Source organism: Myotis brandtii, unplaced genomic scaffold (assembly GCF_000412655.1).
Source record: "Myotis brandtii unplaced genomic scaffold, ASM41265v1 scaffold1857, whole genome shotgun sequence".
Classification (NCBI taxonomy): domain Eukaryota; kingdom Metazoa; phylum Chordata; class Mammalia; order Chiroptera; family Vespertilionidae; genus Myotis; species Myotis brandtii.
This window is the reverse complement of record NW_005356893.1, coordinates 139,160-166,503: the sequence shown is the minus strand read 5'-3', so window position 1 is coordinate 166,503 and position 27,344 is coordinate 139,160. Positions and strand designations below refer to the sequence as shown.

The 27,344-nt window shown below is 42.7% G+C and overlaps 1 protein-coding gene and 1 long non-coding RNA gene across 11 annotated transcripts in view; one reads left to right on the top strand and one right to left on the bottom strand.

Annotated features, from left to right (window-relative positions):
* The first annotated feature begins 10,456 nt into the window (after positions 1 to 10,456).
* The window catches only part of FNBP1 (formin binding protein 1), a 79,239-nt gene continuing 62,351 nt past the window's right edge, over positions 10,457 to 27,344 (top strand). For 9 of the 10 annotated variants that reach the window (XM_014537942.1, XM_014537949.1, XM_014537948.1 and 6 more), the window contains exons 1-2: positions 10,457 to 10,481; positions 25,816 to 25,931. In XM_014537942.1, the coding sequence (XP_014393428.1) occupies positions 10,479 to 10,481; positions 25,816 to 25,931 (119 nt within the window). In that variant the 5' untranslated portion in view covers positions 10,457 to 10,478. Of the gene's footprint in view, positions 10,482 to 12,107; positions 12,128 to 25,815; positions 25,932 to 27,344 lie in introns of those variants that run through there. The other variant, XM_014537941.1, reaches the window with a different exon arrangement.
* Positions 13,957 to 16,980, bottom strand: LOC102263788. Its single transcript, XR_313468.2, has 4 exons — positions 16,355 to 16,980; positions 15,531 to 15,647; positions 15,366 to 15,438; positions 13,957 to 14,927 (listed from the first exon to the last, which is right to left on the bottom strand). It is a non-coding gene; the product is annotated as an uncharacterized LOC102263788 (long non-coding RNA).

Sequence of the window (27,344 nt, the reverse complement as noted above, 5' to 3'; positions counted from 1 at the left end):
TTGGATTAATTTAATGGCTTATGACACCAAACTATGGAAGCCTCAGGCATTGATCTCCTCCAGAGGGGTAGGTGTACATTAGGAGGGAATAGAGTCTACTTCATAAATGCTGTATTGACAGTTCCTTTTCTTTTAATGTATTCTTTCTTTAGACAGACAACAGGGTAATTCTCTATGTTTAGACCTTTCAATTCTCTTCAATTTTGCATCCCTGAGATGATGTCCTGGTACCCAGTTTGAATCTTGGGTGTTCATCATCATCTCACTTTCCACCATTTTCCAAACTGGCAAGTCTGAGAATCTGAACTTTGAAAAGCTCTCCCAGGTCATTCTGAGGTGGCTCAGGTAGCACTGTGACATTTTGATTCCTTCTCATGCATTCCCAGTTTTTGCCCATTTTCATTCTTTGTAAGAAATGTAAAAGCCAGTAATATTTTGGAGCTACTTTCTTACCCTGCTAGCCACTTACCAACATCATCACCATTCTAAGTACTCTGTTCCTTATGGTTGTCTACCCAGATAAGTCATCGTTCATTCATTCAACAAATATTATTTGCCAGGCATTGTTCTAAGCAAAGGGAACATGGCAGTGAACCAGACCGTAGAACAAATTGCCTTTCTGTCTGATCTCTGTGTAACATATCTGATCATGATAAATGCTATGCAGGAAAATTAGGGTGTGGGAGACAGAACTGAAGGGTTAGAGTTGATGGGGAGAAGAAGAAGGTGTAGAACATTTTGCAAGATGCCTGTTAGATATCTAAGTATCTGACAGCTAGCACAGCAATTTTCAACCGCAAGAATTTTTAAAGCATGCAATACCTGACTAAGTCAGGGGCACTGACCTCTTTTCCCTTAGATTGTCAGATAAAGAAGTGATAACAGCCAACACAACAGTAGCCGCCCGGTATGAATGCCCTGCCTTGAGCCATAAATATATAGGTCATTTAATAGAGTTGCATCTTATTGGTCACATCGCTTAATAAGGTTGCATCTGATTGGTTAGTACTTGGCACCAGAAATCCTTATATACAAGTATAGGCACCTGATTTTTTAAAAAGTCACTTTGGAGCAAAAGGGTAGGTAATTGTAAATCAAAAATTATACCTATTTTTTGTCAAATTGGCAAAAAAAATTTTTTTTTTTTGGTGTGCCGCAGAATTTTAGTAATTAGTTTATGTGTGCCGGGAGATGAAAAATGTTGAAAACCGCCGAGCAAGTAGATAGTTTAATGTATGCACCCGGAGCTTCGGGAACAGGCCCAGGCTGTTCGGGTCTGTGTGGATCTAATGACCCAATGTAAGTTTGGGTAATCAGAAAAGCAAGAATTAAAAGGGTAAAATTCTAAGCTCTTGGGATAGTGCCGCTCCTTCCAGCCCTCTTATTTAACTTCAGAACTCTGTCATTCAGTAGTGACCCTGTCACACTAGGCTGCCCTTTTGGACAGTGGCTGTGCTCTCTGCTTGCCGAGCTGTTTATCTTACTGAGAATCATTATGTGAAACTTGTTTCCGATTGGGAGGGGCCTAGACTAGTAAGAGTTGATTGGTTTTGTAAATTGTCCTAAGAGCATAATAAACAGATCTTGAAGCCTTGATATGCTTAGAAGTAAAACCAGTATACCGATTCATCAATGGCAAAAAAAATAATAAATAAATAGATGGGCCACTGATGAGCGTTTGGTTTTTGGTAGTAATCAGAGATGAATGTCATGCGTGCATTATTTTAATAAGTGTTTACAGACTATCTAATAGTTTCTTACTCCTTTGAAAGCTGCCTGCCTGTGTGCTTGTTCTGACATTTGAAGATGAATAGAGAATATTGAGAATTATTCAAGTCACACCTTGTTGACTGAGATCTCTGTTGTACCTGGTATTAATTTTTCTCTTCATATTTTTCAGAGACAGCTTAAAATTGGTGACACTAGGTCACCAAATAAATAAGATTGGGGGGGGGGACTTATTTCATGTGTGTGACAGATTCTGTTTTGCAAAGTGGCCTCAACGATTTCTCGCATTCCACATGCTCTTTCAATGTGACATGAGACTCCACCCGTTGAGGGTGGAAGAGGGCTTCTGTCCCTTCCCCTTGAACCTTGGCAGATCTTTGTGCTGCCTTACCTGATAGAATATGCTAAAAGTGACACCATGTTGTTTTTGAGACAGGATCATAACTATGCCATACACTTGCCTCACTCTTTCTGGATGCTTGCTCTTAGAACCCAACGCCATATTGTTAGGAAGCCCAACCAGCCCACATAGGGAGACATATGGAGAAGCCAACAGGAAAGGTTGCAACTGACAGTCTGATTGAGGTCTCGGCTAATAGTCAATCAGCTGCCAGCCATATGAGTGAAAGGCTTCCAGGTGATTCTTGCTCCCATCAGTCGAGTCCCCACAGCCTTCTAGCCTTTCCAGCTGGGGCCTCAGCCATGGAGGAGCAGAGACAAGTTGTCTGTCAAATTTCTGACCCATAATAAAATGGTTCTTCCCAGTAAACTTTGTGGATAATAGATTAAACAATAAAAACCGGAGCAATATCCTCGGATGTCATAGAGATAGTAACACTATCCTTGGTCATTTATTAAGAATAGGCCTACCATGCATCCTTTTATTCTCGTCTAAAAGAAAAATGCGATCACTTTTTCTTTGAAGAAATCCCTTAGAATATGAAATTGAAAAGTTGGGGAACATTCAAGAAGTTTTTATACTTATTTTCTCTGAAGATGATGGGATAGGAAACTGAGAAGCTCTGATATAAAGTCTTATCATAGCAAAAAAGAAACTCCTTAAACCAAGTTTGTGCAAAGGTTCTTGTCACAGAATTGTACACCTTGAATATGGTGATTCTGTGTCATTCTTTATAAAAACCTCAAGAGTTTTTACAGTATTGTCATAACCATCGACCCACAGGGGAGAACATTTCATTGCAATTCCCTTTTGGAAGAAATGGTTTTGCCAGTCTTCTCCCTTCCCCCCCTAAAATTCATCTCTTGTTCTTTGAAAGGTAAACCATGCTGATCCACTTCAGAAATGTTTTAGAAATACCAAATAAAATGCAAGATTTTCTCTAGCTTTAGGTGTGAAATAACCACCCATATTCTGGGGCAGTGGATCTGCCCAACGAACGCTAAAGCATGTGGCCCCAGCTGTCTGCTGCTCACTCACTTGGGGTCTTCACTCTCTGAGCGAAGCTCTCACACTAGACCAGTGGTTCTCAACCTTCCTAATGCCGCGACCCTTTAATACAGTTCCTCATGTTGTGGTGACCCCCAATTTCATTGTTACAAATTGAACATAATTAAAGCATAGTGATTAGTCACAAAAACAATATGTAATTATATATGTGTTTTCTGATGGTCTTAGGCGACCCCTGTGAAAGGGTCGTTCGACACCCCCCCCAAAAGGGGTCGCGACCCACAGGTTGAGAACCGCTGCACTAGACAGTCTCCAGTGGCTGCTCGTTTGAAAAGTCTTTGATTCTTAGAATATTTCTGCAATTTCGTTTGTATGTCGTGTTGTTCAAGAGTATGTATGGGTTAGGAGCCAGACTCTTGGGTCATAGCCTCATGCTAACTAGCTGAGTAATTTTGGGCAAGTCTTCTAACCTCAGTTCCTTCATCTGTAAAATGGGGATAATAATAGGGCCTACATTATAGGGTTATTGAGACTATTAAGTGAGTTAATGAATACTCAGAGCAGTAAGTAAATGTGTGACACAGTAAGCTCGGTGAGCATTGGCTGTCATTACTTCTCTTCACATGTGGCTGGTGGTGTGGCTGTTTTGTCTATGTCCTGGATTCCACGTTGAAAAGGAAGCAGATGAGCACTTGTTCGGGGTGTTGTAGAAGGGGTCAATGAATTGGGTGGAAACTAGACTGCGTGACCTCAGCTCCCTTCAGCTCCAGCGTTCTAGAGTAATCTGAGTTCCAGGATCAACTGACACCGAAATGGTTGTCCCCGGAGTCCTGATTCATAATAAATGGAGAAGACGTCGACGTCAGTTATTGGAGAGCAGCTACTTGAAGGCTAGAAACTATTTAGACATTTTATGTACAGTTCCCACACTATAGCTCAAAGAAATGCTAATAATGTTAATGGTAGGCCTGTAGAAGATTCAACAGGTCACAAAGTGGAATATGAATAGAACCATGAGGCACATTCTTGAAGCTGTCAGGCACCCTGTCCATGGGTTGAATGTCTTGGGTGTGATTCCAAAGGCAAAGACAATCTGAGACTGTTTTGCTGAACAAAAACTTTTTGGCTGAGGCCTGGTTGAGTGGCGACCCAGGAACCAAGAGACCACGGTTCCATTCCCAGTCAGGGCATATGCCTAGGTTGCAGCCTTGATCCCCAGTGGGGATGTGCAGAAGGCAGCCGATCAATGATATTTCTCATCTTACCAATGTTTCTCTGTCAATGAAATAAAATAAAAAAATTTTGGCTGAGAAAGGTGAAAGGCTCATTGTTTAATTATTTTTCTCACTTTGGTAGTTCAACAAGGTAAGTAAAGAACATCTTTTAAAAAAAACTTCAGGCAGTCAGGTGCTACAGTTCTAAATAAAAACAGTCAACTGCCTGGCAAAAATGGGACGCAGGATGGTGATGTCTTTCTTCTTCACTTTCTGGGACCCTTCAGTCCTTGGGCCAACACTCTAACCACTGAGAAACCAGCTAGGGCTTGTCTGACATTTTTATTCTTGAGGATATTAAAACAGTGAGTTGTTCTATACTTTTGAACCCAAAGCTTTGTAAACTCATAGTAAATTTGTGCATTTTCTGGTTACAGTTGTGTAAAATGTGCCTAATTCGTATCTAAAGTAGTACTCTTAACAGTAAAAGTAAGATATTCCTTCAATATAATTTAACATCTATACACAAGAGCCCTAAGTGGCCTGTTTACTGATTTTATATTTTAAAGTATATCTGTGAAAACCGCAAGTTATCCATTTTTATGATGTCTGTTTTCCAGGTTAATAGATTTAGTATTTATCAAACTTCTCATGGGAAGTAAATTTCATGAGGACAAGGTTTTTATTTGTTTTGTTCCATAATCTCTTCCCAGCACTTAGAATAGTACCTTGCACATAGTAGATGCTTAGTAAATAAGTGAGTTGCCAAACTGGAAACAGTCTTGGATTTTGCCCTCTGACTAGATACCAGTTCGGGCTCTTATCTAATTCATGTGACTTCCAAACACAGATTTAAAAAGTGGAGAGCGGGGTCAGCTTTAAAGAAAGTGATATTGAAGATTTAAATTATTTGTACTTATTGTTACGGCAGTGGGGAATAAAAGGAGATTGGTTTCTCCAAAGAAGGCATACCAATGTCCAACAAGCATAAGAAAGATGCTGGACATCATTAGTCATTTGGGAAGTGCAAATCAACACCACAGAAAGACACTGCATCGCACCCCCTGGGGTGACTAAAATCAAAGAAGTGGAAAATAACAGACGGAACATTGGACAATGCTGGTGGAAACGTAGAATGGTCCCGCTGCTGTGGAAAACCATCTGACGGTTCCTCAAAACATTAAACATATAGTTGCCCTATGATTCAGCAAGTCCACTCTTGGGTCTAAACCCAAATGAATTGAAAATAGTCGTTCAAATAAATACTTGTACAGGAATGTTCATAGCAGCACTATTCACAATGGCCAAAAGGTGGAAACAGCCCATATGTCCATGGACGACTGAATGGACGAACAAAATGTGGTTCTTCCACACAATGGCATAGTATTCAGCCAGAAAAAGGAAGGAGGTACTGATCCGCTCTACAATTTGAATGAAAGCATTAAGCCTAGCGAAGAGAAGCTAGACATGAAAGGTCACATATTGTGTGATTCTTTTTATGTAAAATATCCAGAATAAGCCAATCCATGGAGACAGAAAACCAATTGTTTGCCAGGCCATAGGGGAGGCAGAGGTGGGGAGTACCTGCTTAGTGGGTACTATGGGGTAATGAAAATATCATGGAACTAGATAGAGGTGGTAGTTGCACAACATTATGAACATACTCAGTGCCACTGAGTTGTTCTCTGTCGAATGGTTAATTTTGTGTTATTTGAATTCCACCTTAATTAAAAAACAACAACAAACAGATTTTTAGTTATCTCCAAGATGGCAAGGAGCTAACCTAGGAAGCTCCTTGGTCTTTGGAAATGTAAAAGCCATTGTAAATGCTGCATAAAACAGACAGATTTTTAGTTATCTCCAAGATGGCAAGGAGCTAATCTAGGAAGCTCCTTGGTCTTTGGAAATTGTAAATGCTGCATAAAACAATTGATCTTTAACTCTTCAGAAGGTTCTATAAATTTTCTCCCAAGTAATTAAAGGATGCTGTGTGGTGTTTGAAGTCTCCTTAATGATTATCTGAGTATTCTTGTTGCAACACGGGTTATAAAGGGTATATGAGGTGCCAGTTAAAAATACACCCACGACATTGAACCACACTCGAAGAAGTAAGGGAATTGTTGTCTCTGCAGATGGATTTCCCACCAAATCAGTTGATACTCTACCTGCTAAAACCAGTATCTGGTAGCTTTCAGTCGGGTTGGCTAATGTTTTTCTTCGAGCATGTGGGAGAGTGGAGCCAAAGTCGAAAAGACTGGAGTTCACAGTGAGCGGTCCAGGTTGACTTCCTTACCCTTTTTACTGTAATTACAGTGTGTGACTGAAAATAACTATTTGGTTCTTTTTTAAAGCCACTATAGTTAGCCTGACTACTCATTTTCCCTGGGTTGTAGCTCACCTCCAAAACATGTCTTGTGCAAGGCACTGAGCTGGGGCCGTGGGCGATGGGCTTGATGGCTGTCCTTAAGTTTAATAGGTGTGAGATTTCTAGAAATTGCTATAATAATTTTTCATGACCTAACAGCCCTGTCTGTTCTGAATGACCAGTTTTATGTTATCTTATAGCAGGAGGACTTTGAAAACAGAGCCAGCAATTGGTCACTGTTTCCGAGAAGCTCTTTGCTTTAACAGAGTGAGAATCTGTGTGTGTGAGATAGGTTTTAATTAGCCTCCGTCCGTCACAGGATGTTCGAATGAACTGTGACTGCACGGCCCCCCGGGCCCCACAGGGCCCCACCGCACTTGGCCCTCTTGTTCCTGCAGTGGGAACGGAGGGCTGAGAGCCGCGGCCACTCGAGGAGATGGCAGCTTTTCAAAGCTCTGCAGTGCCAGCCCCCTCGAATCTGTGAAGGCCGTTCAGAGAGAGCCCAGGAGCCTTAAGGTGTCAGTGGGCCGCGTCTCCGCTGAGCTGGCGTCGCATGTTAGCTTCTCTCTCCCTGTGGGCACTTGCAGGGGTGCTCCGACATGCTGAGTACCTCTGGGTCTTACGTTGACATCAGGTAGTTTGTTGCAGAAGCAGTAGTTTTAAAGTCGTGACTGTCCTCTTGGTCTCAAATAGACAATACTCAGTAAACAAAAAGGAGAAAAAGCCCTGGCCGGGTCGCCCAGTTGGTTGGAACATCGTCTCATGCACCGAAGGTTTCGGGTTTGATTCCTGGTCAGGGCACATACCTAGGTTTTGGGTTCGATCCCTGGTAGGGGTGCATACAGGAGGCAATCGATTGATGTTTCTCTCTCACATCGATGTTTCTCTCTCCCTCTCTCTTTCTTTCTAAAAATCAATAAGAATATATCCTCAGGTGCTCTCTCACATCGATGTTTCTCTCTCCCTCTCTCTTTCTAAAAATCAATAAGAATATATCCTCAGGTGAGGATTTTTTAAAAAGGGGGAAGAGGGATTGCCCAACACAAGAAAAGTTAGAGGGCATCTATATACATTTTCCATAGTGGCTACACCAGTTTACATTCCCACCAATAGTGCACAATGTCCCCTTTTCCGCACATCCTTGTCAACAGTGTTTGATTTATGGATGATGGCCGTCCTGACAGGTGTGAGGTAATATGTCCATGTTCATGTGTGTTGCTGATGTGAAAATGAACATATGCCACACTGTCTCTTAGGCCGTCCCTGGTGCTGAAGCATTTGCATATGCGAGGCTAGGGTTTTGACAGCCAACAGGAATTCCCCTGGTAGTGGTCTCATTGGGAAATGTGATTAAATGCGGTTCCGTTGCCTAAAAGGCAAATCATCAGAACAGCTTTAAAGAGGACTGGTAGCAGTGGTTGCTTTCAAGTTCCGTAGGCTTTTTGTTTTGTTTTTAATCTCCCAGGGTCCTGTGAAAATAGTCCAGTGTTTATATAGATAAAATCAGACAAACTCGGAGTTCCTCTCTGGTCAGCCCTAATTCCAAAAACCCAAACAACAAAACAAGCAGGGGTGGCATTGTTTGTTTCTTTCCAGCTAATTCTTGCCAACTTTGAATATGTGGCAGGTCTGGGCTCCAGATGGAGCATCCATGAGGATCTGTTTTGGAGCATTGATTTTTGCAAACATCAGAGCAAATTACAAAATGGATATTTTAAAATATTTTCTTAAATCACTCCATGCATGTACTTTCATCCAAAATCACTATTGATCCCACAAAGACTTTTTATGAAACCAGTGCAATCTAGTTGTCAGTTTCATAAAAAAAAAAAAAAAATCAATTTGGCTGGCTTGTATTGGCTTTTGTCTGGGGAACAATAGAACAATTGGGCTGTCTTTTTTGATGTAATATTTTACTATTTCTATCTAGCAAAAAATGATTCTTGCCCTAGCCGGTGGCTTAGTTGGTTGCAGCATCGTCCCATACACCAAAAGGTTGTGGGTTTGATTCCCAGTCAGGGCACATACCTAGGTTTCAGGTTCGATCCTTGGTAGGGGTGTGTACAGGGGGCAACCGATCGATGTTTCTCTCTCCCTCTCTCTCTCTGAAAACCAATAAAAACATAAATGTGTAGATATAGAGGAGAGGGGGTCATGGGACTGGATGAAAAAGGTGAAGGGATTATGAAAAAATAAAAACTCATAGACACAGACAACAGTTGGTGATTACCACAGGGAAAAGGGTGTGGGGGAGGTGGAAGAGGGGGTAAATGGTGGTGGAAGGAGACTTGACTTGGGGTGGTGTAGACACAATACAATATACAGATGATACATTATAGAATTGTACTGAAGTCTATATAATTTTAATTGGCGGTGGTCCTACGAGATGTTTCGAAATGAACGTGCAATCCGATTTGTTGTCATGGTCACACCTGAAGACCTTAAAGCCAATGCAGGTGAGTTATTTGCATTAAGAAAGCATCACTCTAGAGCAGCCGTGGGCAAGGATCCGGCCCTTTTGAAATGAATAAAACTAAAAAAAAAAGACCGTACCCTTTTATGTAATGATGTTTACTTTGAATTTATATTAGTTCACACAAACACTCCATCCATGCTTTTGTTCCGGCCCTCCGGTCCAGTTTAAGAACCCATTGTGGCCCTTGAATCAAAAAGTTTGCCCACCCCTGTCCTAGTACCATTTAGCTACATTATATTCTTTTCCACTCAGCTTTGAGATATACCATTGTGTAAGTTTAAGGTATACAATGTGTTGATTTGATACACCTATACATGGAAAAATGATCACCCCCATGCCATACTTACCACTTCCTTTTTGTAGTGAGAACATTTAAGATGTCTTGGCAACTTTCAAGTGTATGAAATAGTGTTATTATTTATAACCACTGTACTGTGCATTCGATCCCCAGAACTCATTCATCTTCTAACTGGAAGTTTGTACCCTTTGACTAACATCTCCCCATTACAACCCCACCCCCCTACCCCCAGGTCCCTGGGAACCACAATTCTTCTCTCTGTTTCTCGCAGTTGGGCATTTCTAGATTCTACCAATAAGTGATATCATAGTGTTTGTCTTTGTCTGACTTATCTCCATTATTGGCATAATGCCTTCAAGGTCCAACTGTGTTGTCACAAATAACAAGATTTCCTTCTTTCTTGTGGCTGAGTAATAGTCCATCTTCTGTTTGCTGCTACCAGTATGTCCTCAGTTTTTAGTGTTTGACACATAGTAGGTAAAATACTGATGGATGAATGAATGGATGGATATGATTTTGGCTTAGAGTAGAAGCACAACGTATGTTGCTTAATGTAATATTTGTGTTCGCTTAACCTTCATAAACATTTTAATTGAGGGAAATTATCTGTTATATTTGTGTAGTGATATGTGAAAAGTGCCTTAAGCTTTTTGACAATAATAGTCCTGGATTATTTTTTTTTAAGGTTTTTTTTTTCCTTCCCAAGTGTGAAGTCTCTTTTGCAATCAATAATCAATTCATACTTGGGTATTAATGATGCCCTCTCTGAAGACCATTTTATATTTGTAATGGGAACAAAACAGGAAGTACATCAAAGAAACAGTAATAGTTCAATACTTTGTCTAATAGATTTTTCTCTTGACTTTTTTTTCTTTCCTTAAATGCTTTATCTTCGTTTTTGATCTCCAGTTGGCAGAGGCTCAAGTGATCTTAGGTTTCTCTTACGCTGAAGATTTTCCCATCAATCCGAATTTAAATCATTAAATATTATGGTATATTACAGGCGCATATATGAAAATGTGTAGATATAGAGGAGAGGGGGTCACGGGACTGGGTGAAAAAGGTGAAGGGATTATGAAAAAATAAAAACTCATAGACACAGACAACAGTTGGTGATTACCACAGGGAAAAGGGTGTGGGGGAGGTGGAAGAGGGGGTAAATGGTGGTGGAAGGAGACTTGACTTGGGTGGTGTAGACACAATACAATATACAGATGATACATTATAGAATTGTACTGAAGTCTATATAATTTTATTAACTAATGTCACCCCAATAAATTCAATGAAAAGAAAAATAACATTTGAACCCGTGACCCTTTGGTGCATGGGCCTATGGTCTAACCCAGCCGTGGGCAAACTACGGCCTGCGGGCTGGATCCGGTCCGTTTGAAATGAATAAAACTAAAAAAAAAAAGACCGTACCCTTTTATGTAATGATGTTTACTTTGAATTTATATTAGTTCACACAAACACTCCATCCATGCTTTTGTTCCGGCCCTCCGGTCCAGTTTAAGAACCCATTGTGGCCCTTGAATCAAAAAGTTTGCCCACCCCTGTCCTAGTACCATTTAGCTACATTATATTCTTTTCCACTCAGCTTTGAGATATACCATTGTGTAAGTTTAAGGTATACAATGTGTTGATTTGATACACCTATACATGGAAAAATGATCACCCCCATGCCATACTTACCACTTCCTTTTTGTAGTGAGAACATTTAAGATGTCTTGGCAACTTTCAAGTGTATGAAATAGTGTTATTATTTATAACCACTGTACTGTGCATTCGATCCCCAGAACTCATTCATCTTCTAACTGGAAGTTTGTACCCTTTGACTAACATCTCCCCATTACAACCCCACCCCCCTACCCCCAGGTCCCTGGGAACCACCATCCTGCTTCTCTCTGTTGTTTCTCGAAGTTGGGCATTTCTAGATACCAATAAGTGATATCATAGTGTTTGTCTTTGTCTGACTTATCTCCCTTATTGGCATAATGCCTTCAAGGTCCAACTGTGTTGTCACAAATAACAAGATTTCCTTCTTTCTTGTGGCTGAGTAATAGTCCATCTTCTGTTTGCTGCTACCAGTATGTCCTCAGTTTTTAGTGTTTGACACATAGTAGGTAAAATACTGATGGATGAATGAATGGATGGATATGATTTTGGCTTAGAGTAGAAGCACAACGTATGTTGCTTAATGTAATATTTGTGTTCGCTTAACCTTCATAAACATTTTAATTGAGGGAAATTATCTGTTATATTTGTGTAGTGATATGTGAAAAGTGCCTTAAGCTTTTTGACAATAATAGTCCTGGATTATTTTTTTTTAAGGTTTTTTTTTTCCTTCCCAAGTGTGAAGTCTCTTTTGCAATCAATAATCAATTCATACTTGGGTATTAATGATGCCCTCTCTGAAGACCATTTTATATTTGTAATGGGAACAAAACAGGAAGTACATCAAAGAAACAGTAATAGTTCAATACTTTGTCTAATAGATTTTTCTCTTGACTTTTTTTTCTTTCCTTAAATGCTTTATCTTCGTTTTTGATCTCCAGTTGGCCGAGGCTCAAGTGATCTTAAGTTTCTCTTATGCTGAAGATTTTCCCATCAATCCGAATTTAAATCATTAAATATTATGGTATATTACAGGCGCATATATGAAAATGTGTAGATATAGAGGAGAGGGGGTCACGGGACTGGGTGAAAAAGGTGAAGGGATTATGAAAAAATAAAAAACTCATAGACACAGACAACAGTCTGGTGATTACCACAGGGAAGAGGGTGGGGGGAGGTGGAAGAGGATATAGGGGAGGTAAATGGTGGTGGAAGGAGACTTGACTTGGGGTGGTGTAGACACAATACAATATACAGATGATACATTATAGAATTGTACTGAAGTCTATATAATTTTATTAACTAATGTCACCCCAATAAATTCAATGAAAAGAAAAAAAGAAAACGTGTAGGTATAGAGTGATATGTACAAAACAGCAGTGAACTGAACACCCATGTCCATTGCACCCAGGGAAAGAACTAAGAACATATTCTGCTCCCAACGCTCCCTGTGGCCCCTTCCTGATCTCCCACCCGAATCGAGTATTACCCAGAATTTTGTATTAAAAATATTCTTTTGGGGTTTTTTGGTAGTTTATCATCACTTATGAATGCCTCAGTAGGTAATACATTTCGCTTTGCCTGTTTTGGGACTTGAGATAAATGGAATCGGGTGGGCAGTCGAGTTGTTTCCTGCATCTTGCTGCTATGCCTCTCTCTTGGTGCAGGAGTTTCTGTCTACGTCCTAGACCTTAAGATCGTATCCTGTAGAGGCATTGCTGGGTCACACAGGGGTGCAGGCAGCCTTACTGGGTAAAACCAGTCTGTGTCCCAAGGTCCCCAGCAGCTGTGAGCGGTCCCTTTGCAGCCCCGGCTTGATGTTCCCTGACTTTAAATTTTTTCCAGGCTGGTGGGTGTGAGATGGCATCTCATAGTTTTAATATGCATTTCCCTGATTACTAATAAGGTTGAATATCATTTCATGCTTAAAACTCTTATTATTTTTGCCCCTTTTCCTGTTGGGTCTTTTTTTTATTTTTAAGAAAATTGGTATAGTGACGGATGTTAAATAGGCTTACTATGACCATTTTGCATTACATAACAAATATTGCGTCATTATGTTGTGTATCTGAAACTAATATAATGTTATGTTACACATCAATTTAAAAAACAAAAAGAAAATGAATGTAAAGTTCTTTATTCTAGATACTAATCCTTCGCTGATCACATGTGTTACCGACATCCTCTCCCAGTTTGTCCGGTATCGTTTCTCATTCCTTGGGATCTTTTCATGAACAGAGTTGTTAGTTTTTATACAGCCAAGTTGGTCACATTGTTTTCTGTCTGGTGCATGCTCTTTTGTGTCTTTAAAAACTCTTTCCTATGCCAAGAGCAGAAGGACATTCTCCTCCAATATCTCCTGAAAGTTTTATAATCTTGCTTTGTACATTGAGGTCTTTAATCTACCTGGAATTAGTTTTGGATCTTTTCATGAACAGAGTTGTTAGTTTTTATACAGCCAAGTTGGTCACATTGTTTTCTGTCTGGTGCATGCTCTTTTGTGTCTTTAAAAACTCTTTCCTATGCCAAGAGCAGAAGGACATTCTCCTCCAATATCTCCTGAAAGTTTTATAATCTTGCTTTGTACATTGAGGTCTTTAACCTACCTGGAATTAGTTTTGTTGTTGTTGTGTGTGTGTTTTATTGATTTTTGAGAGAGAGAGAGAGAGAGACTTTGATTTATTGTTCCACGTACTTCTGCATTTATTGGTTGATTCTTGTTTATGCCCTGACCAGGAATCAAACCCGCAACCTTGGTGTATGGGGATGAGAGAGAGAGAGAGAGAGACTTTGATTTGTTGTTCCACGTACTTATGCATTTATTGGTTGATTCTTGTTTATGCCCTGACCAGGAATCAAACCCGCAACCTTGGTGTATGGGGATGACACTCTAACCCACTGAGCTACTCGGCCAGGGCTATCTGGAATCAGTTTTTATATATCTTAAGAAATGAAGATTTGATTTCATTTTATCCAATCATTACACAGTTATCCCGGCACGTCGGCCTGTGTGGTGATGGCAGCATCAACACTTACCAGGTACCAAGCAGTATTCCAAGCATGAGATAACGTGTTTAACTCTTATAGTCACCCTACCAATAGATCCTGCTTGTATCCCCATTTTGAGATTTAAAAAAACAACACCAGAAAGACAGAGTAAGTAACTTTCTTCATGTGACGTGGCTGGTATGTCAGAGCCAGAGGTCAAAGGACCAGTTCATCCAGCTCCAGACCCGGGCCGCGGCCGTGAGAGCCCATGCCTTCCATGGCAGCCTCTCTTCTCTCCCAAGAGTCTTCTTTTTGCAGGCCCTGTTCCTGGCCTTTCTGCCCCTTGTATTTACCTTGTTTTCTGTCCTGGCCAACACGACACAACCTCTTCATTAACTTTATAGTAAGTCAGCATCTGGTGTGGCACGAACCCCCACCTTGTTCTCCTGCAAGAGTGTTTTGGCTACTGCTTGACCCGTGCAATTCCATTTAAACCTCCGAGTTACGTTCTCCAAGAAAAACCTGTTGGGATTTTCATTGGCACTGCGCTGAACCTCATTAAATAAATTTAAAACAGGCTGGAAGCCACAAAGGGGTGTGAGAGAGAAGGAGGGATTGTATTAGTTGGCAAACACTCGCCACCGGTTCTGAAGTCACCAGTCTTCTGCAATCCTGGCTGCGGCCTTCAAGGCTGATGATCGGGCCTCCGCCTGTCTCCCCGTCACACTATTCCTTCCCTTTGTCTTCACACTCCGGGTTCGAGGGACTGCTCTCATTTCCTTCCACTTGCCGTGTTCTTTCCTTCCGAGGGCCCTCACACATTCTTGTCCCTCTGCCTGGGACAAGAATGAACAGAGTTGTTAGTTTATTACTTGCTTGAAATAAAGTCCCCGCTTCAGGTTTTCAGGGACAGAATTTTCACTCTATAGACATTCTCCTAGTACCATTTAGCTACTAGGAGATGAGATAACGTGTTTAACTCTTATAGTCACCCTACCAATAGATCCTGCTTGTATCCCCATTTTGAGATTTAAAAAAACAACACCAGAAAGACAGAGTAAGTAACTTTCTTCATGTGACGTGGCTGGTATGTCAGAGCCAGAGGTCAAAGGACCAGTTCATCCAGCTCCAGATCCCACCTTCTAGCCTCACTTCTCCTGATTTGCCTGCTGGCTTTACCTATCCTCGTTATTTCGGCTTCGACATCACTTTCCCTAGTTCCACGGCTAGACTGGGTCCCACACTCATGCACTCCCCCTGGCCTTTTATTTTACCTCCATTAAAACACCACTGTTCTCCACTCTGATTCCAGGCCTGGCACAGAACCTGCTGAATTATTGCAGCGTACTGGAAAGAGGCAAGGGTGTATGGGTTAGACTGAAAGCCACAGAAGACCCAAAGAAAAGTGGCTTAGATGACAAGGACACGTAGTAGCTCACATTTTGAGGACTCCGGAGGCAGGGGGATTCTGGGATTGGTGTTGATGTTTAGTGATTTCATCAAAGAGCCAGGCGCTTGCCAAATTTTGTTCCTGCTGTTCCGAGCATCACAAGCAGCTATGACCATGTCAAGGAAGGAGGAGGGGCGTTTATTAGGGAGGATAACCTTTCTCAGTGGCCACTCCCAGATCCCCCAGGCATCTAGTCGGCCACGCCCTAGCTGAAGGGCGATGGGAAGGTGATCTTGTAAGAGCAGAGGTGCTCTAACCACAGGACAGTGGGGTCTGGCTATTGCATGCTCAGCCAAGACGTCTGTTCCACAGGATATCTTACTAAACCAGGGCTGCAAGCGCGGGCCAGCCTCCCAAAGACTTGCCTCAGCCAGGGGGAAGCTCACAGGTGCAGCAGCGTCATGCTGTCTTTCACCTATGCTCAGCCTTCCTCTCTGCAGCCTGGGGTCTCCCCTCGTTTTCCATGCCCGGGACTGATGCTCACCTCTCAGCCCCAGCGCCGCTTCCAGAGGCTTGGGTTGAGAGGTGGGATCCCTTGTCTTAAAAAGGGGACAATCTCTATGTGTCTGCTTGACCTTCTTTACTTAACATTGTGAGTTAATTGCTAAGTGTTTTTGGAAAATCCTTTCCACGGGTGTTAACTAAGTTTCAGGTGCCAGGGCTTATACAATTATTTTTTCTGATATTTTTGTCATATTTTGTACCCCTACCCCTTCCCCAACACACACGCACACACGCACACACCACACACACCTGGAATGTATTTTGTACCCCTACCCCTTCCCCAACACACACGCACCTGGAAGTACTTACAGAGTTTAGAAATAAGTCAGATCTTCAAAAATCTGGCTTCTTCTTTTCATTAAAAATCTGGCCTCTACACTGCTCTTCTTTAGTCTTTGGATCGCCTCCAAGGTTCCTCCTGGTGCTGAGTGTGGTTTGCTCCTCTCTCCCTCCCCCTCTGCTCTTCTGCCCTTGGGTTGGCCTTGAACTCTCGTGCCCTGGGGGAGAGAATCCCCTGCCGAGCAGTGTGGGATGTTTGAGAGACAAGGTTAAGTTCCCCAGGGCTGGAGGGCTGCGGGACAGCCGCAGGAGGGGAAGGTGACGAGGCCTTGTGCTGCTGACTGAGCAGGCTCGGCAGTGACCAGGTCTGACTTAGCCTCACCTGTCAGCTGACTCGCAGAAACCGGGAAGTGAATGAGCCGATTCCATTTCTGGGTGGCAGCCAGATACTGATGACACTGAATGTTTGCACGAAAGATATTCATCTGACAGTCACAACTTGACTAAGCCCTCCTGCATTCTGTCACCGGAGGCAGAGTTTTTTCTTAGAAAGAGCACGATTTTGCTTCTGTGACCGTATCTATCTTTCATTACCATTGATCCAGCCACCACGATGGCAAGTTAGACCCAGCTTTCTGAACGGGGTTTTTATAGCCTCATCATTCTTCAGACTTTCCCCTTCTGTTTAGGATCTTTGACAATGCCTCTCTGGAGGAGGAATCTTTAAGATCATTTTACAAATTAGTATTTTGTGTGTGTGTGGTTTTTTTTAATGAAAAAAGAGTAAGCACTCTTTAACATGTTTTTCCTTGAAACTCTTATGATCTTGTTCACCCAGCATATTGGGGGCAGTGACAGACATTTGTTTGTTGCTTTTACTGTATCCCGAGAAATAGAGAGGGGAGCCGAGAGGGACTACAGTGTTCTGAGAACATTGAAATAGGCCCGGAGTTCATTGCTGCTTCTCAAAGGGGGATGTTCCATAGCAGTTTCCCCTCCAGACCTCATCCACGCGGACTCCAGGATAGTCAAAATCTGGTGCTTTTTCTTCAAGTCCTATTTCTTACCCTCTGTTTTCAGTTTAGGCTGCGCTGTGACATCGCAGCACAGTGAGCGGCGGGCATCCTGCGCTCATTAGCCCCTCGTCCCGCCGTTTGTCGCACATCCAGCATCAGCCTCCTTATTGCCCTTTTACACAATATAGTTATTGTGATAACGCTATGGAAACGCAGCTTTTTATATCCGTGCGCCTCTCCACATTCTTTGTATCACTGACTCCATCCCTAGGCTGTTGGCTATTTTGTAAGGTTTTGTGTGTATGTGTTTTTAAGCTTGTACATCTATTTCATCTTGGGTCTGTTTATGTTCTCACCTCTTGTGTTTAGAATGCAGTTCTGGAAAGGACCAGGAACAAAGAATAATTCCTTGGTATTTTCATTTTTACAACCAAAACAGACCTGGTGGGATTGTGGCTAGATGCAGCGGCTGTGTCTAAATTTGTACCTGTTTTTATGGCCGAGTTGCATGCAGGCTTGCATTTGAAAGGGATTCTGAGTGCAGTAAAACCTGTTTTGCTTATGTTTCCCTTCAAATGAAAACCCACGGTATTAACTGGACTGTCCAACCATGACGCCCGGATGTTGGAGCCCCTGTGTTGTCCATGACGTCACAAGCTCTGGCTTTAGCTGGCATTTTCGTCCCAGGGAGCACACCACCCTAATTCTCGGAACCTGTTTCACCAATAATAGACGAATATAACTTTACAGAATCTGCAGCTACGTGTACTGTCAAGGCAGAAGGGATCTGTGCTCCTCAAAATAAACCCTCGGTTCTTCCTTTTATGTTTCATCAGCTCTTTCTGCAGGCAGCCAGTGAAGTCACCTTGGGTAATGGTTTGTCAACACTTTAAGGTTTGACACTTTTTATGTTGAAAATATACATGTAGGCATTTCTGCTTTTAATTCAGTGTATGAGAAAAATCCTTAGTTTGTCCATAGACATTAATTAAAGTCTTTGTTAAAAATTTGAGAACTAGCCCGGCCAGCATGGCTCAGTGGTTGAGCGTCCACCTATGAACCAGGTCACAGTTAGATTCCAGGTCAGGGCACATGCCCAGGTTGCGGGCTCGATCCCCAGTGGGGGCGTGCAGGAGGCAGCTGATCAATGATTCTCTCTCATCATTGATGTTTTTCTCTCTCCCTCTCCCTCTCCGTTCCTCTCTGAAATCAATAAAAATATGTTTTTTTAAAAATTTTGAGAACTAGGATTTGAGGTGGCATTGGTGATGACATAGTTTTGTTTCTAAAGTTTTATAAAACCTTTTTGGGGGGGTTTCTGTATATACAGCCACTTCAGTATTTAGACCCAAATTGATCTTTTAAAAACATTTTAAATGGAGCTTTTGTTGCATTTACTCTGGGTAAATCTATACCTTTTGACACTTCTCTCTCAGATAAGAGGAAGCTACTACCAATAATATCATCCCAGGGGAGTCTGTCTAAATGGAGCATTTAAGGTCTGCTTCTCAGAGTCCAAGTCCTTAGGAAAGTGAACTTACCCAAAATAAAGAGCACCCTAAAACCGTGGTCTAGACAGCACAGACGGAAGCGGGCCTCGTGACGTGGAGGGACATTTCCCTCCCTGGCCTGGCCCCCGCTCAGGGAGGGGTTTGCTGTGCAGGTGAGCTGGCCCCTTTCTTGAGTCTGAGCCATTCACACATTTACACAGAGGTAACTTTAGCAACTCAGTTTCTTACTGGATTGGCTTATTCCAGGGATTTTGAATTAGTGTCAGCTTAATACACTTTTCAATTACAGGATACCGCATTCAGAGTTGACCTATATTTTGGAGAAAAGCTTCTTGTGGCTGACTTCGGTCTCCTTATCTCAAAGTAACTAGCTAGCTTTTCTGACTGTAGTTCCTATGTCAGCTCATTTGCATAATTTGAATTTAAAAGTTGGATGTCAGAGGACTTCCTGAATAACCAAGAATAATCATGATCTACTGAGCTAGAGAGACCAGCCTGTGAAGTGACTGATGGGCGTATGTTGTTGGTATGTGAGGGCAGGATTTGTTTGTTGATCGTCATGGTTCTGTAGGAACCCTGATGAAGATACAAGGACCCGAGCAAATGCCATAGTTCATACTGACTCTGGTTCAGTCTCCAGCGCATGAAGGGGCTTAACCACAGCGGAGAACATAAAACCAGCCCTGGAAATCACTGAAACGCACCAGTTGTATAGGGACCAACGCAATTGCACTCTCCTCGCACGTTTTTGCAGCTTAATCAGCCTCTCGGCACCAATCTCTGTGGTTTGAACCCAGTGAGTGGTGACAGGACTGGGGGTGAGGGAGGGTGTGAGGAAGGGAGTTTGAGGAGGGTCCTTGAAAGGTACCTGTCAGGTTGTAGCCAGCTGCTTGGGAACAGCATTGCAGTCCTCTTGGCCATATGCAGTTAATTGTTGAGTCTATATATAGTAGGCACTTACTAGTATACATTAAACATTATTTTCCATTAGGTCACATATTCTCTGGCTTCCTTCATCTTTGGCAATATGCAGCTTTCAAATGGAAATTTACAATATGTGTCATATGGTAGTGGTTCGTGAAGTGTGGTCCCTGGACCTCTGGAGGTTCTAGAAACCCTCTCCCAGAGTCCACAAGGTCAAAACTGTTTTCATAATGACATTGTCTTTTTCACCGTGGGGACATTTGCAAGTGACGGTGCAGAAGCAGTGGTGGGTGAGACCGCGGGCACCTTGGCATAACTCAGGCACTGGCTTCAAACTACAAGTTGTTATTGTGTTCCTCACCATTAGCTGTTAAAAAAAACAAAACAGTTTTATTTAAAAATGGCCGTGATTGCCCTGACCGGTTTGGCTCGGTGGATGGAGCGGCGGCCTGCGGACTGGGGGGTCCCAGGTTCGATTCCGGTCAAGGGCATGTACCTTGGTTGCAGGCACATCCCCAGTGGGGGTGTGCAGGGAGGCAGCTGACCGATGTTTCTCTCTCATCGATGTTCCTAACTCTGTATCCCTCTTCCTGTAAAAAAATCAGTAAAAATATATTTAAAAAAAAATAAAAAAATAAAAATGGCCGTGATGAAACAATAGAGATAGTTACTTTTATTAAATCTCAACCCTTTTTTGGGTATTCAACTTTACTTTCCATTTTTCACGCTAAAGAAAAATTAATACTATTTTAATTTTAATTTTATTATTATTTTGTTAATCCCCACCCAAGGACATTTTTTTCATTGATTTTTAGAGCGAGTCGAAGGAAGCAGGGAGAGGGAGAGAGGAACATTGATGTGAGAGAGACACATTGAATGGCTGCCTCCCGCACATGCCCCTAATGAGACTGGGGATCAAACCAGCAACCCAGGTACTTGCCCTTGACCGGGAATCGAACCCTTGACCTTCTGGTTGGAAGGCCAGTGTTCTAACCACTGAGTAACACTGGCCAAAAGAATTTTATTTTTTTATTACAGTTGACGTTCAGTATTTTTTGTATTAGTTTTAACCCTTGAACATACATCTGTTTACTAGCATGTGTGACAAAATAAGTATCCTAAAACTGGATGCTTCGTGACTGTGCTGTGAGCTGAACTAGCCCCCTTTTTCCTGCGACACCATCTGTACTTCAGAGAAAGGTTGACAGACAAACCCTAGAGGATTTGGCAGTCATTTTCTCAGACGTGAATGAAGTGAGCCTGTCACTCCAAGAAACAACTGACATTTGTTGCCAATGATCAAATTCTAGCTTTTAAGTGAAAATGGGAATTTTGGAAAACTTGTTTTGCCACTGTAAGCTGGACAGCTTCCAAATAGTTTAAGACTCATCAGATCAGATAAAATGTAAACCAATGTGATTTTTAAATATTTTATAATGGAGCATGTCAACACTTAGGAGATCTGCATATACCAGTGAAATAATGTATTCTACATAACCAGAGCATGCGCTACACCGTCACACGCAGGTGAAAGATCTATTCAAGGCGTAAGGCTAGGCTAGTGCGTTTTATTGTAACCAAGTATGAAAAATTCATCGCCAGGGTTTCAGATTTCACATGGCAACCTGCCTCTAAGAAACCATTACTTGTCGAGTTTTGCCAGAGCACCAAATAAGAAGATCCACCATTACCTAGCAAGGCTATGGAGACTCCTCCGTTTCCTAACTGCGTATCTGCGTGAAGTCGGATTTTTTTCATGCACTTCAGCCAAAGTAAGGAATCACCGCAGATTGACTAGAGGAGCGCTGTGAGCATCCAGGGTCTTCAGTTAAGCCAGACACAAAAGAGGTTTGCAAGAATATAAATAGTGCCACTCCCACTGTTTTTCTTGTTTTGGAAAGTTCTTAAAAATAAAAATACATACATGTTATTTAAAATGATTTAATACGTATTTTAAAAAGTCATGGGGTCTTTAATTTCCAATTGAGTAAAAATTGATAGCTGCAACCCAGATAAACAAAGCTTATTGGGGTCCTTAATGATTTTTAAGGGGGCAGATGGGTCTTTGGAATTTCTGTCACGTGACACATCAGGCAGGGGTGCATTTTGGGTAATGGCACCATCCAAAAGTAGCAGAGACTGTGTTTTTTTGTGTGTGTGTTTTTTTTAAGATTTGGAAATTTTTTTCCCCATTAAGTTTTCCACATTTTAGTCAAGAATGTAAGTGGGTTGATTAGTTTTTCATCTGTTTTGAATTTCCTCTTAGCTTCTGTCTAAAGAGTTCATGCTGTGGCGATCCACGTGATAGCAGCAGGGACGAGGCGTCGCCAGGGGATTTTCATAGCGTAAGGAGACCCGGCTCATCGGGAGCCAGCACTTGTGTACCTGGTACTGCCTGAGGTTTTATTATTATTCGGACCCTGTTCTGTTAGCAGGTGCTTTATTACAGCTTGGGGTATGGTCTTAGATACAGATAACTTTATCAAAAACATATGGCTGGTTTGAGGCCAGTAATTTTTAAGGTGAACTCAATTCAAATGCAGATTTTTTAAAAAAGGATTCAGTATCAAACCCTGTTGCTTTATATTGTATACATTAGGACCAAAGAGAATTGCAAACTAATGGAATAGGGGGAAATATAGTTAGACTGTTGACCAGGCAAGAGTGAAATGGAAGAGCAGATGGTCTCAGCAGGTTTTCAAGGAAACACCTTTAACTGCTGAAAATAGCCAACGCTTTGGAGATGGTGGGAAATTATACAAGAGGGGGCTCTCACATGGGTGTGTGGAAAGGCGTTTTTAAATGAAGATGATCGCTGTGAAGCTAAATCAACACAGTTTGCTGATTAGCAGAGAGCTTTAAAGAAGCCCTGCTCTAAATAGCCAGGGATGATTTGGAATTCTGAGATTCATCTCCGCCCCACCCCCCTTATCCGCGGGATACGACCCAAGACCCCAGTGGATGCCTGATCGCGGATAGTACCGAACCCTGCCTATACTATGTTTTTTCCTATACATGCACGCCTATGAGAAAGTTTAATTTAGAAATTAGGCATAGTAGGAGATTAGCAATAACTAGCAATAAAATAGAATTATCATTAACAAGAAGTTGCAATAAGAGTGTGTGAATGTGGTCTTTCTCTCTCTCAAAATATCTTATTGTCCCGTCCTCGCCCTTCTTGTGATGGTGTGAGATGACACAATGCCAACGTGGTGAGATGGAGTGAGATGGAATTTTCCATTTTAATATTTTCAGATAGAGATTGACCGAGAAGAACAGAAACTGTGGAGAAAGAAACTGCAGATGAGGGGAGGCTTCTGTACTTGAACTGTTTGTATATTTGTTCTCTCAAGTAGTTTAAAGAGACCTGCAGTCTTGTGTTTACACTATTCACTGCCTGACAGCCCCTGTAGATAACATAAATAAAGAGCCTCCCTGAGCATGCTTCCTGAAACGGAATCTAGGACTTTGTGAAATGACTGAGGAGCAAGAATGTATGGACACCATAAATATTTGTCCCTTATTTTTATGAGAATGTTAAAAATTATTAGGTATAAAGATATTTTACAGTGATTATTTTTAATGAGAAAAACATGCTAGTAAAATAAAACGTTAGTTTCTAAGTTGATGTTTCTCAAACTGCTCTGTGGGCCTGGATGGGACTAAGGTTGAGGAAATGACTTTTCTTCAGAAGAGGGCTTCTCAAGTTTGGGAAAGCGAGTTTCTGACTCTGCCGCCTTGCCCGCTCCCGCCGAGCTGGACTCACTGATGATAGTTGGCACTGCTTTGAATGGCAAGCAGAATCGAAGCACCATGATGGCTTAACATCGAAGGTGCTAGATTTCAAGCAAGCGGGAGGATGATGCTGAATGTTCACTGTCAGGTTGCACTGGCCTGTGATCAGGTTACATTGTAGCTTTGCATTTTTATATTGGACTGCAGGCCCCATGCACGAAATTCATGCAAGAGTAGGCCTTCCCCCAGCTGCCGGCACTGGCTTCCCTCTGGCACCTGGGACCCGAGCTTCCCTCACAGCCCCCAGCTTCATCCGGAAGGTGCTTTTATTGTTATAGAGTTGACACTTGACCATTGTTCTGATCCTCATCCAGTTCATGAAATTAGGCAGGGAGTACTCTGTCTGGTAGGCAAATGCCTGACACCTTGCGTTGTTCCGTGGCCTTTCTCTGGGAAGGAGCTGGGACTAGAATCCTCATCCTCTGTTGATGTTACCCCTGGGAGGCAGCAAACTTTCCATCTTGGCCCCATTGCAATCCCTTCTTCCTGGTAATGTTGAGCTAACACTCTCTTCACTTTCATCGCACTTGCCAGGCCCTCTCTCCTGGGCCCTCCCTTCTGGACCTTCCCTTCTGGACCCTCCCTTCTGGACCCTCCCTCCTGAGCCCTCCCTTCTGGACCCTCCCTCCTGGACCCTCCCTTCTAGGTCCTTCCTTTTGGACCCTCCCTCCTGAGCCCTCCCTTCTGGACCCTCCCTCCTGGACACTCCCTCCTGGGTCCTCTCTTCTGGACCCTCCCTCCTAGGTCCTCTCTCCCGGATCTTCCCTCCTGGATCCTCCCTCCTGGGTCCTCTCTTCTGGACCCTCCCTCCTAGGTCCTCCCTCCTGGATCTTCCCTCCTGGATTTTCCCTCCTGGGTCCTCCCTCTTGGGTCCTCCCTCTTGGACCCTCCCTCCTAGGTCCTCCCTCCTGGCTCTCCCTTGGCTGCTGCTCACATCCACTAGCTCACTGACCTCCCTCCTTGAGCTCCAAATAGATCCGTTTCCAACTATCTTCTGGCCATGCCACTCCCTCAGTCACCAAGTCACTTCACCCCCAACTGCTGCCCCTCCATATGTGTCATCACAGGAAGCAGAAGCAGGGAGTCACCCTGGATGCCTCCCTTTCCTTCGTCCCGCTCCAGCCTCTTCACCCAGTCACTAGGCCTCGATTATTGTCAGTAAACTCCTCTCTCCTCCCATTTTCTCTCATTTGAACTGCAGCAGGCTCCTGACTTCAGTCTTCAGGTGATTCTGAACATATCTATGGCTGCACCACGCCCCCACCACCCTACAAGCCCTTCAGTGGCTCACAGGTGCCCGTAGGAGAGCCTGAGCTTGGCATTCAAGGCCTTGGGTGAACAGGCCCGGACTTTGTTTTATCACCTGCCACCACTCATTTCCTTGCACCCTCCCCGACCTGTGCTCCAGGGGGCACCCCCCTCCTCCCCCCACCCCCCATTCTTTTAGACCAGCGGTTCTCAACCTGTGGGTCGCGACCCCTTTGGGGGTCGACCGACCCTTTCACAGGGGTCGCCTAAGACCATCCTGCATATCAGATATTTACATTACTGTTCATAACAGTAGCAACATTACAGTTATGAAGTAGCAACGAAAATAATTTTATGGTTGGGTCACAACATGAGGAACTGTATTTAAAGGGCCAGAAGGTTGAGAACCACTGTCTCTAGACTAAGAACCTCAAAGCACAATGCAAATTGAGCTATATTTCTGTTCATCTTGGTCCCCCAGCTCCTAGCACCATTCCTGGCACATGGGCTTGATATGTTCAAATAAAGTCCATGTGAGTTATTTGATCTGTTTGAAGAAAGCAGTATTTTGTGGCTCTTTTCCTTCCCATATCCTGGCCCCAAATTGCAATGAGCTGTTTTGAGGGATCACTCAGAGATAGCAGTGAAGGTGCTAACAGTGCGAGTGAGTTAACGTGGGGTGTGTTTACCTCAGTTTTCAGTATCCGATAGAGATTTTCCTTTGTACCAGGACATTAATTATGTCAAAACACTTGTTTCTAATAGGGATAGAGAACATGAGCAAATGGGGCCAAGATCAGAACCCAAGGCAGTTTCAAACCAAATTAGGTAATGTTGATTTAAAACCGCTCAACACAAGAGCACGGAGTACAATCATGGAAAATATCAGAGCTGCGTTCTGTGTAGCGGGGTATTGTTGAGAGATCTGTCCATCGAAATTCTCTTCATCACAGAGAAAGATTATAAACTGTCTCTCTGTTTTTGTTTTTTCAAACAGGATCAATTTGACAACTTAGAAAAACACACACAGTGGGGAATTGATATTCTTGAGAAATACATCAAATTTGTAAAGGAAAGAACAGAGATTGAACTCAGCTATGCAAAGCAACTCAGGTAAGTTGATACTGAGAAAGGTTGTTTGTTCGTTAACTGCACAGTGGCTGTGAGGATAGATAATATTTTTATTTCGTGGTATGCATGTGTAATCCTTTAAATCATTCTTTTTCCCAACAGTTCACTAGAAACAGTTGTTTTTTAATATAGAAAAATAATTTTCTTAAAACAAGACAAAAACTAAATTATTGCTTTGGGGCTCATTTTATTTTTATTTATTTATTTATTTATTCGTTCATTTATGTTTTGTGAATCCTCACCTGAGGATATTTTCTCCATAGATTTTTAAGAGAATGGAAGAGAGGGAGGGGGAGGGAAGGAGGAAGGGAGGAAGAGGAGAGAGAGAGAGAGAGAGACATTGATTGATTGCCTCCCTCACACTCCTGACTGACCAGGGCTAGGGATCCAACCTGTAACCCAGGTACATGCCCTTGACCGGGAACCGAACCCAAGACCCTTTGGTGCACAGGCTGATGTTCTGACCACTGAGCAACATCTGCCAGGGCCCTTTAAAAAAAAGTTTTTTTCCCCCTGAATTTTGGAGCAGCTGATTTTTCAGAAAACTTTTTATTGAAATAGAACTTACATAGAGAGAGAAGTGCAGAAATCACAAGTCACTCTCCCCGTAAGGAGACAGCACTGACCCCTTCTTGCTCACCACCCTGCCCCCGAGGATGGCCACTCTCCAGACGTCTGACAGCAGCAGGTTTTGTCCTGCCTATATTTTATAATTTTTATTTATTGATTTTGGGGAGGGGGAGAGAGAAACATTGATTTGTTGTCCTACTTATCTATGCATTCATTGGTTGATTCTTGTGTGTGTCCTGAAACTGGGGATCGAACCCAAAATGTTGGTGTATCGGGACGATGACCTAACCAATTGAGCTACCTGGCCAGGGCGAGTCTTGCCCGTGTTTGAACCTTATGTGAGAGCATCTTCATTTGTTGGCAGTGTTGGTATTTGGCTTCATTGTTCTCCGTTATGTTTGTGAGATGCAATCACGTTGTTGGCTGTGGTGGGAGTCGGTTTCTTTCCATTGGTTTCAGTATTTTGGTTGCACGAGTGCCGCAGTCCATCCATCCTTTGCTCGTTTCCTCCTTGGGGATAAAGCAAAGTCCCAGGAGTGGAAGGGTGGGTTGGAGGCTTTGTGATGTTCAGTGTGAGTAGATGGGGCCGGATGATCTTCCAGAATGCTTCTGCTGATGCGCGCTCCCCAGCAGCGTGGGAGAGGCCCCAGGGTAGCATTTGAAAAGCAATTTGGACCTCTTACATCTTTAATGATGAAATTACCCAAGAAATGTATGCCTTTATATAAAATGCTGAAAAGTTTTGGTAGAACTAAGCTTGAACTTGAAGTGGCATGCAAAGTCTTGAATGATTACTGGTTTGGTTGAGTTGATTTGTGCAGATTG